Genomic DNA, 16,130 nt, shown 5'->3' with positions numbered 1-16,130 from the left:
GCGCGCGGCGCCGAACGCCACGCCCCCACATGCCGAGGCGATCCATCCCCGTCCTACTCGGCAGTCGAGCACCCCACGCGCGGGGGCCCTCCTGCCGAGGAGGTCGCGGGGCGGACGCATGAGCGGCGAGCTGACGAGACAGGCGTATCCCCGCTGCGGATCTCGGCGCCTGGCTCCCTGCCACGCGATCGGCGATCCCTCGCGCACGAGCGCCGTGCCCCCGCGGCCATTGGATACTAGGAGTAGAATAGTACCCGTACCGGCCACCAGCTACCAGCCAATGGGACGTGCGTCCGGTTCGGTGCACGCACGCGGCCGCACCGTGAAACTCGCGACGCCGCGACGTCGGAGCGCCCGCGCGGTGATTCAGCCCGGTCGCGTGCGTGTCGGTTGGCCGGCCGGTAAAACCGTTGCAACTTGCGGTTTGCCTGCTGCTCCCCCAGCTCCGCTCTGCACGGCTGCACGCAGCATCGGGTTCTGGGTTCCCGGCTCCGCTTGCCTCTAGAATTCTATCCATATTTTGCAACGGTGACGCTACAGTAACCATCCGTTAATTATTATTTAATTATGGATTAATTAGCATCATTAGATTCGTCTCGCGATTTACAACCCATCTGTGCAAAAAAATTTATAAATAGACTTCATTTAGTACATCAAATTAGCAAGATTCCTTTATAAATTTTTTTTTACATTTACAGCTACCGTAAACTGGCCCCGAGTCGCTGTCTGCCACCATGGTTCCCCGCTGTTGATCCGACCTTGATAGACTAGCTGGTGATGCAGTCACGCCATGCGGTGCGTATTATTGTTGGCAAGTGTTTTTTTTCCTACTAAATCGGTTTGACAAATGGCTAACCCTGCACTGTCTCCTGATTATATGTAGCTAGTCTGATGGATTTGTTTATACTAGTGTTTGGTGGTGTTCCTCCTACTGTAGTAGGGTCACATCGGTCGGGGACCTGCCAGATAGGCCATGTCCGCATCCAAGGAGGCCCGCTTTAAGACCGGACAAGGACAGAGATCAGATTAGGTTCTCCGGGGAGATACTGCCATGTGAGCTCCATCTCGTGCTGTCACCTCACCCCGCAGCGCCTTCCGTGGCGAGACGTAATAAGTTGCCTGAAGAGCACGTACCCTTTTAGCTAGGTAGGTAGTAGCTAGCTAGAGAAAAGAAAGAAAGGAAGGCGCAAGATGGCTGGCATCTCGTAGGTCAAGAAAAATCAGTTTGCAATTGGAGTGGCATCCATCAGCGGGTAACGCATGACAACGGGAAAGCAGGTACTATGATCCACGCCATGCATGTGTTGCATATATTCCTGCAGAGATCGAGAGAGCACGTAATGCTGCTATTGGGGCCGGCCTAAAAAAAGAAGCAACGACGCGATCCTTATCAGCAACTTCGATCAGATCGACCGGTGCAAGCGATGCCCTCATGATCACTAGTTCACTACACAGCCCATGCGTAGTAACGAACTCATCATGAAGCGAAGCTACAGTCTCGTGCCTCATCAGCAACCCGGCCAGCCACCGGCGGTAGACGGAATAAATAATGGAAGCTGTAACGGGATGCGGATGAGGTGCTGAACCTCTTGCAGATCGAATGCGAAAGCCGCAGCGGCACACTGGTTGAGCTTTGAGCCCACGTCCACGTACGGGGTCCCCCGGCCGGCTCGCGTAAATACCGATCGATCGGTCGGCCGCTAGGTGAGACGTTGCGTCACATGCATATGCATGCATGCGTCCACACGAGAGAGAAAAAGGGTCCTGGTCCGCGCGGCTGGGCCGGGGCCATGCGTGTGGAGCCGGAGCCCGCCGGGGCGCGGGCTCGTGTCGATCGGAGCGCTGAACCTCGCCGTGGAGACCGTCGCGCCGGCGTTCGCTCGCTGCAGGGTGGAGCTTGGGACGACGTGCAGTGAGAGCTGCTAGGTGGTGGTGGGCGCGCAGCATGTGAACGTGTCTAATAACAACATGGTCGCCGGCCGATGGATCGAGCGAGCTCTGGATGGACGACTGGACATGCGTCGTGCACGTACGTACGGGGGCCCAGAGCGAGCTGCTGCTGGTGCGGCTGGTCAGAAGATGCATGAGCGAGAGATCAATGAACTGCAACGCTCCCTGCATGGCTGCATGTGCTCGACTATACAGTTTCAATAATTCAGTAGCGCATGGCCGGCTCCACTAGAACGAATTGTACAATGCATGTACGCCGAGCCGGTCCAGCCCAGCCGGCCGCTACATCCGTTTGGCTGTACTGTAGGACCGGTAGGTACGCGTACTGTACGTACTAGCTAGGCATGGATTAATAAGTGCGTGCTTGCTGGTATTTGATCATACTTGCTGCGCACGCAGTTAAATGTCTGGTACTCGTTGCATGATCTGGAGTTCTGGCCGGACCGTCTTCTGGCAGGAGGAACAACTGAGAGTATAAATCGAGTAGATTGATGAATGGACCCTCGGTACTAGTTTCGGAGTATGTATATATGCAACCAACTGGCGGGCTCTATATTTCTTAAGCTTAAACACCTACTCTCTCCATCCTATGAAAAGTACAATTTTAGTGTTTTTCTAGATAGATCAGTGATGGCGTAAAAAGACTTCATACCCTCATTTGTTTGCCACATGCGGTTAGTTTTAGCATGCAAATCAAATCTGACCACTTAATTAAATTAAGCAGATAGTTGAGATCCAATCTCTAGAATTGCTTTCTTTGTGGGATTTTTTTCAAACGTATAATTGCAGTTTTCATGGGACGGATAGAGTACGTCAGATACACTGCTCGATCATTTCAGGTATCCCCCCAGCTATCTTAGGCATCCAGGAATGTGATTATCCCGCCAACCGAATCTAGAAAGAACACTCGTACATGTCCAGATAGTTGGCACTTGGCCCTCGTTGTTGAGAACGACCACCAATTCCGCGAGTAATGGAGACGCAAATGTCACACTAGCTCACGCCAGTCTTGCACACACGAGGTAGCTAATTGCTAGCTTCCTGCAATGCACGATCGAGCAGTGCCGTGACCGGTTCCGTCAGAATTAAAGCCGGGCCGATCTGGGAGCTGGTCTCTCCGGCCGATGGACGGAGAGCGACCGATCTGGTGGCGACGGCGGATACATAAAGCTAAAAGCTAGCTCGTCCAAGCGGGAGCGGTCGCACATTTTTATCCGGGTAGCCATCACGTCCGGTGGCGCATGCATGCGTACAGGTACCGGAAAGAGCGCCGGAGCTAGCGTACTGCTCGCTTGCATGTGAGTCCAGCTCGGCACCAGCGGCGTGTCCTGGCCCGCGACAAGTCACGCCGCCGGCTCCATGCCATCATCATCATCATCATCATCTCCTAAATCTGATCATTAGGGGTCGTAATCCCGCCCATCTGTCGTGTCGTTGTTGGTATGGTGATCGGTAGCTGAATTAAGATCGATCGAATTTATTCTCTCTCCTTATTAATCTAGCTCGTTTGGTGCTGATCTCTCGATTCAGCTTTCGTCTTAGGGATAAACGGTTTTGTTTATCTAGGGAGGACGATGAATTGCTGCTGACTTTGATCCTTGGATGTGGAGACGTACTGCAGGCTCGCCAAGCAAGAGGGTTGCTTTGAGAAACGTTGGAGATGGGGAGAAGCCTACATTATGTTTGGTAAAAGGAGGAAAAACACCAAGGTGCAGACAAAAAGCGCGCCGCGCGCGGTCACTGTAGGCACGAGCCGTATAGTTCTAGTAGGCTAATCCAATCCACGCGAGCACATGCATGTCTTGGTAGCGTCCAACTTTGCCCACCAAATCAAATCCACCGCACCCAAACCACCAATTTGACGCTTTGCCCCCGGTCCCGAGCGCCATCGACCCGCGCGCGCGAGGCAGCAGGCCCCGGCCGGCCGCCGGACCCATCCCCAGCCCAACCGCGCGCGGCCGCGGCTACATATAACCCGCGCGCCGGGTCGGGGGCACCCAGGCACCTGCCCGGTCATCGGTTACAAAGCAGCGCGAGCGGGCGAGCCGAGAGAGCTCGCGATCGCCCGCCAGGCCGCCATGGACCCCTGCGCGTTCGTGCGCCTCACCGTGGACCAGCTCCTCCTCAAGCTCCCCGCCGTGCCGCGCCCCAGCTCCGGCGCCGGGGTGCACCCCTCCACCTCCCCCTGCTTCTGCACGCTCAGCCTGCAGGACCACCCGGCCTCGCCCCCCCGCACCGCGCTGCTGCCGCTCGCCGGCGCCTCGGGCGCCGCCGCGGCGCACGCCGACCCCGTCGTGCTCAGCCTCGACGCCGACGCCGTGCGGAGGCTCTCCGCGCGCCCCGCCGAGCTCGTCGTGTCCGTGCACGCGGGCCAGACGGGGACCACCTGCGGCGTGAGCGCGGCCCGCGCGCTGGGCCGGGTGCGGGTGCCCGTCGACGTGGCGCGCGCCGCGGCCGGGGAGACCGTCGTCGCCCGCGACGGCTGGGTCGACGTGGGGAAGCCGGGGTCCGCGCCGGCGCCGTCCTCCGCGCGCGCGCAGATCCACATGGTCGTGCGGGCCGAGCCCGACCCGCGCTACGTCTTCCAGTTCGGCGGCGAGCCGGAGTGCGGGCCCGTCGTGTACCAGGTGCCCGGGGGAGCCGGCGGCGGCGGCCAGCGGCAGCCGGTCTTCACCTGCCGGTTCAGCGCCGGACGGAGGGCATCCAGGAGCAGGTTGGTATAGCTTACCTGGTTAGCTTGGCGTGCCACTTGCATCAATTTTCTTGCATGTTCAGTTATCATTGTTCCTGTGTTGTTAATACTGGTAATTTGTTTGATCACTCATCGTTAGAACTTGATTCCGGAGCCCAAGTCCTTTGTGTATAGTTCATAGTTGCAGACTTGCAATGGACCAAGAATGCTAGCTAGACATGACCAGGCAAGGGTGATCCTGGTCTTATGGATCATTAATGGTTGGTCCAAATGAACAGATGGATGCAAGTAAGTTGGCTTAAGAGACTAATATACAAATCCAGAGGTCAAAAATTTAAAGCTCGAGGATAAACAGACGACTTTAAATTAGCAAATCCGCTCAAACAAAATAGGTTTACAGTAAAGGGGTTTGGTCATCAGATAGCTGGTGGAGTTTTTTTAACAAGCCGGTGACAGTTGCCATAAGCTAATTAATTATAACCGCATATCTACATGTAATCAGTTCGAACATTTTTCTTTTGGAAAGGAAGTAACTAGTGAGCACAGCTAGATAGCTCAATACCTCTCTTCATTTTTTTTAGAGGAAAAAAAAGTCAAAAGCATCCCCCCTTTCTGTTTTTCTTTTGATTCTTCTTCGTACCTTTCATAATATTGGATGCCAGCTCTTAGATACTTTGTTGTTTATCATACATTCATACTACTACCGGCATTATATTGCAACCTCCATTGCAACTGAACATAATTTATTTTTGTTCTCCATGGAAGGTAGCATTTCTAGTTGGAATCAAAATGAATTGGTGTACACATGAGAATCCATGTCGCTGTCTTCGGAATTGTAAAAAGCAAAAACAAACCAGACCCACAATTTTTTCCCCATCAAATTCCTCAATACAAAAGTACATTGGTCCTGCACTCTTGAGCAGCCAAGTTGGTTCTCTAGAGAAACCTTCAGTGTCAGTGCTGCTCGGATCCCCATATATGCATTAATCCAGCTAGCTTAAGATACCAGCAGAGTAATTGTACTTACAGCTAGCTAGAACTGATCTCTTAAACCTGAACATCCAGCATGCTGAGGCACAGAGACACACCAACCGTGCATGTGATGGACTCACCAACCTAGCTCCTTATTAGTATTGTTCTGCAAAGCTCATATAGATATAGCTAGCTGGCTCAGAATCTTCCATGTATCATGTCCAGCTAACCTTGCACGAGGCCGGATTACCATAGCCATTACCTTCTAATCTTGTCGCATACACACTTGGCGCCACGTACGCTATGAAAGATTATGCAGTGACATTTTACTAGATTTATTTACTAGGAAATGCAAGCATGCGCCTGCACGTTACGTTCATGTAAACTAAGCGCTCCGAATTTTGACCAGATCGCTGACGCCGCAGTCGTCCATGACCCGGAGCGCCAGCCGGAGGCTGCGGTCCTGGCTCAGCAGCACCCTCCACGGCGACGGCCGCCGCGACGGCTCGCGCGAGCAGCGCAAGGGGTGGACGGTGACCATCCACGACCTGTCGGGCTCCCCCGTGGCGGCGGCGTCCATGGTGACGCCGTTCGTGCCGTCCCCGGGCTCCGGCCGCGTCTCCCGCGCCAACCCGGGCTCCTGGCTCATCCTCCAGGCCACGGGCGCCGGGCCGTCCAGCTGGAAGCCCTGGGCGCGCCTCGAGGCGTGGCGCGAGCGCGGCCCCGTCGACGCGCTCGGCTACCGGCTCGAGCTGGTCTTCGACTCGGGGCCCCACGAGTGCGCCGTCCCCATCGCCGAGTCGTCCATCAGCACCAGGCGCGGCGGGCAGTTCGTGATCGACCCGGCCACGTTCCCGGAGGCCGCCGCCGGCGCCGCGTGGCCGTTCGCCGGCGGCTTCGTCATGGGATCCACGGTGGAGGGCGAGGGGCGCGCGAGCCGGCCCACCGTGCAGGTCGGCGTGCAGCACGTGACGTGCATGGGCGACGTCGCGTTGTTCGTGGCGCTATCCGCGGCCGTCGATCTCTGCATGGACGCCTGCAAGCTCTTCTCGCAGCGGCTCAGGAAGGAGCTGTGCCAGGACCAGGACGAGTGAGAAGCCAAAGAGACCGAGGACCCGACCGGACCCGAGGGGTGTGTATTAGTAGTGCTCTTGGGTCTGGCTTTTGTGCTGTGGATTGATTGTACGGTGCGTGTGGTTAAGGTAGTCCATTAGCTATTTTGTCTTGTGGAGCTGAAGGCCCTGTGGCTGTTTTTAGTGTAGGCTGGGTCGGATCACAAGAACAGAACGGGGTGTGTTCATTCCCTTTATTCTTTCATTACAGCATTCAATTCTTTCCATTCTTTCTACACCTCTCTCTTCTTTACTCAGTTCGAAAGATACACATTGGATGTCTTCAGATATACTGTCGAAATCGACTGCTCCGTTTACGCTTTCAGGTCCGCGTTGCACGTCTTCTAGAGGCCGTTCAGGAACTCGTCGAGCGCCACGTCAGAGGATCCGCCGTCCTTGAGGGCGTCGACAGCCATCTCCCTGGCCATCACGAGCCTCTCCCTGAGCTTCTTCCCTTCCTCGGACTCCAGCACCAGCCTCACCTTCGCCTCCAGCTCCTCCGCCTTCACCAGCTCCTTCTCGTAGCCCTCCACCACCACCCCGACCTTCATCTCCTCCACCATGTGCACCTTGTTCATCCTCTGCTCCGAGTACAGAGGCCAGCAGACCATCGGCACGCCGGACACGATCCCCTCCAGTGCCGAGTTCCACCCGCAGTGCGTCACGAATGCGCCGACGGCATCGTGCTGCAGAACCTCCATCTGTGGCGCCCAGTTCATCACCACCATGCCCCTCTCCCTGGTCCGGTCCAAGAATCCCCCGGGAAGCAACGCCTCCATGTCCGGCTCGAGGGATTCGCACGGGTGCTCGGGTGGGTTGCGCACAACCCACAGGAACCTGTGCCCGGAGTTCTCCAGCCCGCGCGCCATCTCCCTCAGCTGCGCCGCCGGGAAGGTGCCCATGCTGCCGAAGCTGAGGAACACCACGCCCGGTCCGGCTGCGTGTCCAGCCACGCGAGGCAAGCGTGCCTCTCGCTGCCTCCACCACCCGTGTTCGCTGGGAGGACCAATGGCCCGATGCAGTAGACGGGCGGGGTTGGGCGGTGTGGCGTGCAGAGCCCACGCCTGAGCGCTTCCAGGGCCCGTGCCTCCAGCCAGTCGAAGCTGTTCACGAGAAAGCCTCTCGCTTCGGGCATGCGCGCGCACTGCGCAGCCGTGCTCTGGCGATGTCGCTCCCCCCGTCCTGCACCGTGGTCGCCATGTCCATCGCGCGGATCGCCGGCACGCCGGGGAAACGCAGCGCGGTCTCGGGCATGTCCTTCAGCGGGGCAGCGGGGAAGTTGTATGGGAGGTGGAGCATGACGGCGAGGTCGGCGAGCGCGGAAGTGAAGAAGAAGCAGGCCGGGACGCCGAGCTCGGCGGCGACGTCGAGCGCGTCGGTGCAGAACATGTCGACCACGAGGGCGTCGACGCCCGGGAGCGCGTGCAGGAAGCCACGGAGCGCGGGGTTGGCGGCGCGGAGCACGTCGATGGTGCGCATGATGGGGTGCGAGTAGTGGTCGCTGCCGGTGGGCGGGACGGGGAGGTGGCGGAACGTGATGCCCGGGCTGGCGGCGGCGAGGCGGCCAATCGCGTCGGGCGAGCCGACGATGGCGATGACGACGGCCACGCCGCGGCGCAGGAGCACCTTGGCCAGCTCGATCATGGGGTTGAGATGGCCCACGCCCAGCGAGGGGTAGAGGACCGCAGTCTTCTGCTTCTCGATGGCCATCGCTCCGTTGCGAGCAATGGCACCAGAGATTACAGGTACACTGTGACGGTGAGTGCCGACTGCCGAGAGGCTCGGAAGGCGTGCATATATTTAGAAGAGAAAAGCAAGCATCGAGGTGTCCCGCGCGAATAGCAGTGCAGTATGATTTCAGCTACTGTAGTGATAGGTAATAACAACATGCAACTTTTTATAAGCATTTTTCTTTTTTTCCATTGTCATGAGGTACATTTGTCTTTTTTTTGTTTTATCTTGTCCTATTGTCTTCCTGTAACTAAATTAATGTACCATCTTCTTTTTTTTATCTTAAGCAAGCTAATTTCTTCATCAACGATCAAGATCCATGGACCCTCTTATTGGTTGTCCTATTGCTAGCTTGCATTTCATCAACTTAATTTTGTGATAGAGACTGAATTCCGTGCGCACATGGGGCACATGCCCACCACCCTGGTAGCCATCGGATGTATGAAACATCGGGATACGAGCTTTGATAATCCGGCAGACTGATCTCAGTAAATTGTATACTTTCTTAATAAATTGTATGCTTATGGATGCGAACTTTGGAATTGGGCAAAGAATCTCATGCGCATTGGGCAACAGCAACCTGCCTGATCGTCAGGCATGTTTGGTTAGACAAACATCTAAGGCATTTGGGCAGCAACAATCTTCATGATTATAATCACACTTTGCCACATCTAAGGTTAGACAAGTGTGGCAAGTGTGGCAAAGAATTTGGAAGTCATATTTTTTCTTGTCTAAGAAAATCTTGCCAACTTAGTTTCTTTTACACGTGGAGCCCAAAAGAATCTTGCCTAAGCTTAGTTACCAAACAAACACCTACTAACTTTAGGTGTGGCAAAGTATGTGGCTAGGGGGCTGTTTGGAGTGCCGCCTAACCCGCCACGGCGCGCCACACTTTTTCCGCCGCAGGTGTGGCGGCCGTTTTGAGCGCCACAAGTTAGGCAGGGTGTGGCGGGTTAGGCGGCGCTCCAAACAGCCCCTAGAAACCAAACACCCTCTTCAATTTTCGATGGTCTGTACACAATTTTGAAAGTTGCACGCCCCAAGATGATGTGGACAGCTGCTAGCGCCTAGACGTCCAATCCGGGCGCTAGCGTCGGACTGTTGAGCAGTTGAAAAATTCGCACCGCAACACCGGTTCCATATTGCACGAAACATATAATTTAAAAGTTCCTGTATAATTTGTAACCTACCAGAACAATCCCACCGCAACATATAGCTCATGTTACACGCAACATCTAATACAAATATCCCGAAACAAGCTTTCAACATTTGAAAAAAATCTCACTGCAACATGTGTGAATGTTTCACATTTAAGATAAATTTGAAGTACTATAACATCTCCTATAAAAGTCACTGCAACATCACAAATTCCCTGTTAAAACATCATAATTGATATATTACAACATCGGAAAACAACAACATATTACAACATAGAAAATATTATTGCAAACATTAAGGACCAGTTATAGCAATATTAAACTCAATTGTTGCAACATGGGGGGAAAGATAAATCACAAAATCACATACTGCAACACACTGATTATGACATCCCAAATCATCTATTGCAACATCTCACTTCACTGGTTGCACATAAAAAAGCCCTAGACTTTAACTACCACTGGTGGTCCGGATTTGTGAGTTTTGATTTCAATGAAAAAATATTACCTAAACATCGTGATATGTTTCATGCAACATTGATTTATTTAAAAGATGATAATAGGACACTCAAAATATCACCGCGCAACATTCACAAATCAAAATAAATCAAAATTGTGACATCCTCAAAAAATAATTGCAGCATCACAAATCACTCCTTGCAACATCTCAAAACAATCTTTTGTAAGATATCCGCTAAAACAATCAAAGCATGGCAACATCCCAAATCATCAGCTGAAACATAGTAGTTAACTAATTGCAACATGGAAAAACAAACTAAATCCTAACGAATAATTATATGTTGTGGTATGGAACAACTGCTATAATATCAAAAATTACCTGTTGCAACAGCCAAAACTTTTACTACAACATAAGAAAAATTATGGCAAATAAAATGTCGCCGACTTCCACCGCGACCTCGAGGACATCATCTGCGACGAGCGACCACCTCGACGGTTGCTTCTCCCCGGCCCCATCCTCCTCCTCCTCCTGCTTCGCCGCCGCCGGGGAAGGGGGAGAGGGCGGGGCCACGAGCCCGACGAGGCTGAGTCCTCCATCACGCGGAAGCGGAGGCGGCGGTCGCGCCTACTCAGCCGCTGGGTCACTCGCAAGGCCAAGCTCCTCATGCTTCCACCCGGTCTCCACCCTCGACCCCTCCTCCTTCCTCCTCTCCGAGCCCGCCACCTTGCGCCCTCGCCTACGCTCCTGCAGACAGTGGCTTCTCCCTGGTCCCATCTTCTTCCTCCTCCGCCGCCGCCACCGAGGGAGGGGAGGGGCGGGGGCAGGGGCTATGAGCCTGACAAGGCCGAGTCCTCCACGACGCCGAGGCGGAGGCGGGAGTCGCGCCTGCTCAGCCGCTAGGTCATTTACCAGGTCGAGGTGGTGCTCTCCTCCATGGAGCACGGGGTTGAGCGCCGCAACAGCGAGGCTGAGCTCCTTCGCTCGCGCGCCTCCACCCAATCTCCACCCCTCAACCCCACCACCTTCCTCCTCTCCGAGCGCGCCGCGCCGTCGCCGCTCCTACAGACGGCGGGGGAGCAGGAGCGTCGCGCGGTCATCGAGCGCAGGTGCATGACGTGTCCCATGCTTCTCCTCATGGCTTCTGCGGCCACTAGTGGCCTCCGCCGTTGTCCTTCTCGCTAGCCTAGGCAGTCACGTCGACGAGGAGCAGGAGCGGGCGGCTGAGAGGCGGAAGCGGTGAGGAATGGAAGCGGCGTGCTTTGGAAGGAGGAGGTCTTCGGATAACATGGCGTAATTAATTTTAGCGGATGGTGGATGAGGGCATCCGATTGGTGGATGGGTCGCCGGACGCCCTATCCTTAGCATTACCGTAGTTTAAAAGTGCACCTGCCATCATCTGCACTTTGCGTTTTCTGTATCGAAAGCAAGCCTAGTGGCTTCGGCGACAAGCATAATAACACGAACAGTTTGTGTTGACAGCCCACTAATAACGGATCCTTAGTCTGGCACGAATGGATTTTGAGCATATGTAACTTATTATAGATCAATACCTTACTAAGTACAGTATGCAAATTTTGTCATGCGGCATTTGCCTTGCTTGCTCTTTACCTGAAACAAAATGGTGCATCCAAATAAACATGGACGCAACTGTATTTCCGTAGTGTCGTTGTTCATTGTCTTAGCTGCTTGGATCAGGTCTCAGACAACATATGCGGGGTGGCTATAGGTAGCGCATGCGTGTGCAGCCGCCGCTGTCGCAGAAGGCCAGCCCACCTCTCGGCTATGCGCATGTGCGGCATATGTGGATATGCTATCTAAATTCAAGATAAAAATCTGTTTTAGAACACAAAATATTGTTAAAAAATATTGTTTCTAAGAAGAAATGTTCGTCATAAGAGAAATTGTTGCGAAGATAAAAATGTATTGAAAAAATAAAATTAAATGTTCTAAGAATAAAGAAAAATGTTCTAGAATAAAAAAAATTATTTATTTTTTTTTCAAATGTAGGCAAGTGCGATCTAGTTTTATAGACCTAAACGCAAAGATCACTATGGTATAATCAAAATTTGATTTGGATAATTGGTTTACGAAATATAGATTTTTTATTTTGAATATATACATTGCACGTAATCTAAAATAGCGAGGGAGGTCGCCGGCTTCTAGATGATCTTGTTCTGTATGTCTTCCATCACGCGGATTTCCCTCTCCGTTGCTCTGCGTGATAGTATTGGCCCTTACCGTTGCTGCAAGTGAAGTTACTTGGACGCATGAGCCTTCCTCATGCTTCTTAGAGTAAGGTTAATAATACAGCTAACTTCTGATTGTAAGGATCTTTGCAGTCTATTTCTTAGCTTATTTATACAATAGTTATCTCTTCACCATTAATACATAACTTTATCTCTCTCATAAAATTTCTTACTTGCATTGAAGCGGGTTATACTTCTTCTTTCTCTCTTCTCCTCTTTCCTCCACCTCAGCATTTAGTTTGCTTACAGGCAATATTTGCTCTCGTATTCCACCCGGTGGCTCAACACGACATCTAGTAAATAGCATTGTACCGAGTCCCGATGTTGTGATTTTGAAAAGGAGTGGTGGGCTGGTGCCCGTATCATTTAAGCCTGCATGCTAGTTGAATCCGGAATTGTCAATAATAATTCACGGCGTCAATACTCTATGGCGCCATTTGTTTGGACAGGCGTTGCTATTTTGGCGCCCACGCGGGCACCAAATATTTTCCGTTTGTGTTATATCGATCTTTACTTGCCTGATTCCAATTTGGCGGCTCCGGCCAATCTCACCAGGAACTCTTTCGCAACAAAGAATCAGGCATATAGACTCAAGACAACCTTCTCCTCACTCTTATTGGTTGTACTATCGGTGTCTTGCATCTCATCATTTTGAAGTAATTGTGATGTATCGAATCGAGCAAATAGACTGAAGACAGCCTTCTCCTCCCTCTTGTTGGTTGTGCTATTGGTGTCTTGCATCTCATCACTTTGAAGTTATGATGTATTGAATCAGGCAAATAGACTGAAGACAAGCTTTTCCTCCCTTCTTGTTGGTTGTGCTATTACTATCTTGCATCTCATCACCTTAAATTTGTGATGTAGGTCGCCCGCTCGGGCGGCTCGGGTGGACCCCCAGCGCTACACCCCGCCACTCCCCCCACCGCTCCCTCCCGACCTCGCCGCTGCTCAAGCGCCCCGCCGGAAGTCCGTGCGGATGCAAGGATGGCGGCGGCGAGGCCTCCTCTACCCTGCTCTGTGCCTGCTCCCCCTCCCCTCCCATCTCACCCTTCCTCTTCCAGCGGCGCTTCTCACCGCTGCAAGCTGGAGCTGGTCATGAGGCCCGTGTTCGTCAGATCGCGAGCACATTGACCCCCGTCGATTTGACCTGATGTGGCTCCTTACGGTGGGGAAGGCAGGCCGCGAGTTTCCATGTTCTGCGGAGACACGTCGTCCCACTAGGCGTCACGGACGGAATCGCACGCCGCCGGCCTACTGCCCCGCCTTGCCCTTCGTCGCCACCAATGTATCCGCCTCCTTGGTCTTCCTCTCTCGAACCCGGTGGCCATGGCCATGGCAGTACACAGCGGCGGCGGCTTCCCAGCCCTCAAGGCCATCGGCGGCCAGATCTGGCATCACCATGGCCGGATGTGGTGCCCCCCTCCAACCCCGCTACTCTTCGTCGACCCGTGTGGGGGCTGAATCGGCCATGAATCTGCGCTCCCCCTTCGGCCCCGCTGCTCCTCGTGGATCTGCGGCGGCAGGAGTTACCTCATGGCTGTCTGCGGTGGTCAGGATGACAGCGTGGGCCGGTTGGTGCTAGCTGGCTGTGTGCGAGTCTCCATTTTGGTGCAGGTTCTGGGCGAAAGCTCTATCTAGCTCAAGCTAAGGCCGGCGACAGTGGCATCCTCTCACCCTTCTTGCTGGAGGTGTTGTCAAAGAACCTCCATGGATTCTCTTGGTAGCCTTGCTTTCTCTTGGTGAAAATCAAGATCCGGCTCTACTAGATCGAGCAATGTTGGCGTCTTGATGTCAAATCCTCGTTGGAGGCATTATCTCGGAGATGGACATTTTGAACTTGTGCATGGTGCCGACCCTCAAGATGAATCTCAGCCATCAAGCTCATGTCGTTGCAGGTGGTGCGGTGTTGTGGTTGCTGCTACAATTTGGAGGTTGGGCTTAGCGTGGTTGTGTTATTCGCGGTTAAGGTGCAATTTTGTCCTTGTGCTAGACATGATGTTGTTATCCGTGGTTATGCCACAGTTTGCCCTTGTGCTAGGGTGTGTTGTATGAGACCTAGTTTAGCTAGATAGGTTACCAGGGGTTTAACCCGGTTTTCCTAAATTAACCGAACATATAGGATTTTGTCTCATTTTTCCAAAAAATAACACCTTTGATCTGTGACCTACCACATCATTTGAATACAATTCAGGTGGGGATGCTCTCCCTCTGCTGACCATTAAAAAAAATTATGATGTATCGATTTTCACCAGCCTAGTTCAAATCTGGCTCCTCAAACCGATCTCACCATGGACTTTTCCACAGCAAATAATGAGGCAAATAGACTGAAGACGTGCTAGATCAAGAGGCAATGGTTCACTAAAAAATTATGATGCTCCATACTCCATAGTTGAGCGTGATTAGCATATACATATATACTTATACCATTAGTAGAGAAATGCTCAATAGTACCGATTTTTAAAACTCGTTAGTTCCGATTTCTAAATCGGGACTAAAGGTCCCGGGTCTTTAATTCCGGGTCTAGCAACCAGGACTAAAGGGTCTAACAGTCCAAAAATATTAATTGGCGCAAGCACAACCAACCCTACAATCCACGTGATTCAAACTCAAAACCTCTTGCCTCACGCACAGCTTCCTTTCCTCCCCACCTACATAGCACATGTGATTTTGAATGTGGTGCCTTCCTTTTAAACTAACCTGTGAATGACCCTTTAGTCCTGGATGGAGCCACCAACCGAGACTAAAGACTCTTTTTAGTCCGGGTTGGAGCCACCAACCGAGAGTAAAGGGTCATCCTTCAGTCCCGGTTGGTGTTACCACCCGGAACTAAAAGCTCCCTGCCGTCCCCTAGCCGTTGGATCCGGAACTAAAACCTTCATTAGTCCCGGTCCAAAACTGGCCGGAATAAATGAGGAGGATGAAAGATCGTTGTTTTCTCTGGAAAATAACGTAGATGAGATGAGGAGTAAGGAAAGAGTTATTTATCTTATTACTTGTATGTTGGTTTTCTTTTCTACATTTTATGCTATGTATATTTATTTTCTTTTCTAGCAATAATCTAGACCATTAAATCTTCATAAAGTTCAATTGTTTATATATATATATTTCCTTTTTCAATTAAAGTGGTAACTTTTAAACGCACTCTCTTATATAATTATAAGATAATAGAAGATATATGGGCTGCGTTGCATGTTCGTGTGTCCATCTTGATCGTTGTGGCCTTGTGGGCGATCCATCAAGACACACATCAATGTAGTATGGGAGAAACTACTTTCCTCACAACTACTTGTTCGGCTGATGAAGCCGATCTTGTCAGTGGCCGTCGTCATGGCGCAAGTAAGTGACTACGCCACAAACATTTCAGAAGCCAGATAAAAAACAAGTAAACAAGCTGGGAGCTAAGAGTAAACCACGTGTGCGCAGCGTTTCTGGAAGGGCATTCGCAAACCACACGTGTGTCGCTGTGTAGTCGGCCAGTGAACTGTTGAAGAAAGTATGTGTCCGCCGTGGCTGTTTTCCAGACCATTGGCGGCAACCGGCAATGCAACACATCGCCATGGGCAAAGCTACGAGTATCATGTGACCAACCCCATGCTGTAGCAGTTCCTCACTCAAGACTCAAACGCTCAGGAGAGCCAGCCAGCCAACCGAAGTCACAAATGAGCCGCCCTCAGTCCTCATCACTCGCACACTAGCACAGCAAAGGAGAGGTATATGTTGCATACAAAATTCAGTTCATTAACTGGTAAGCTATGAGTCAAAATGTAATTTTGGGGCTAAAATGGTGGTTCCTTCACTCCTAACATTTTG

The 16,130-nt window shown here is 52.3% G+C and overlaps 1 protein-coding gene and 1 pseudogene across 1 annotated transcript; one reads left to right on the top strand and one right to left on the bottom strand.

The window, feature by feature from the left end:
• The first annotated feature begins 3,975 nt into the window (after nt 1-3,975).
• On the top strand, nt 3,976-6,964 carry LOC112894099. The gene is made up of 2 exons (XM_025961702.1): nt 3,976-4,663; nt 6,024-6,964. The coding sequence occupies exons 1-2, from the start codon at nt 4,029-4,031 to the stop codon at nt 6,706-6,708; spliced, it is 1,320 nt and encodes a 439-aa protein (XP_025817487.1). The 5' UTR covers nt 3,976-4,028; the 3' UTR covers nt 6,709-6,964.
• A 47-nt stretch (nt 6,965-7,011) lies between these two features.
• On the bottom strand, nt 7,012-8,479 carry LOC112894098 (annotated as a pseudogene).
• Nucleotides 8,480-16,130: the final 7,651 nt, after the last annotated feature.

The sequence above is a fragment of the Panicum hallii genome, chromosome 5 (genome assembly GCF_002211085.1).
Source record: "Panicum hallii strain FIL2 chromosome 5, PHallii_v3.1, whole genome shotgun sequence".
NCBI lineage: Eukaryota > Viridiplantae > Streptophyta > Magnoliopsida > Poales > Poaceae > Panicum > Panicum hallii.
The sequence above is the reverse complement of the archived record's forward strand: the minus strand, read 5'-3'. Positions and strand labels throughout refer to the sequence as shown.

Excerpts from the sequence above, each read along its gene's own strand:
- LOC112894099 (XM_025961702.1), top strand. The coding sequence starts at position 4,029 with ATGGACCCCTGCGCGTTCGTGCGCCTCACCGTGGACCAGCTCCTCCTC. Across the intron at positions 4,664-6,023 it reads CGGAGGGCATCCAGGAGCAG|ATCGCTGACGCCGCAGTCGT; the intron begins GTTGGTATAGCT and ends AATTTTGACCAG.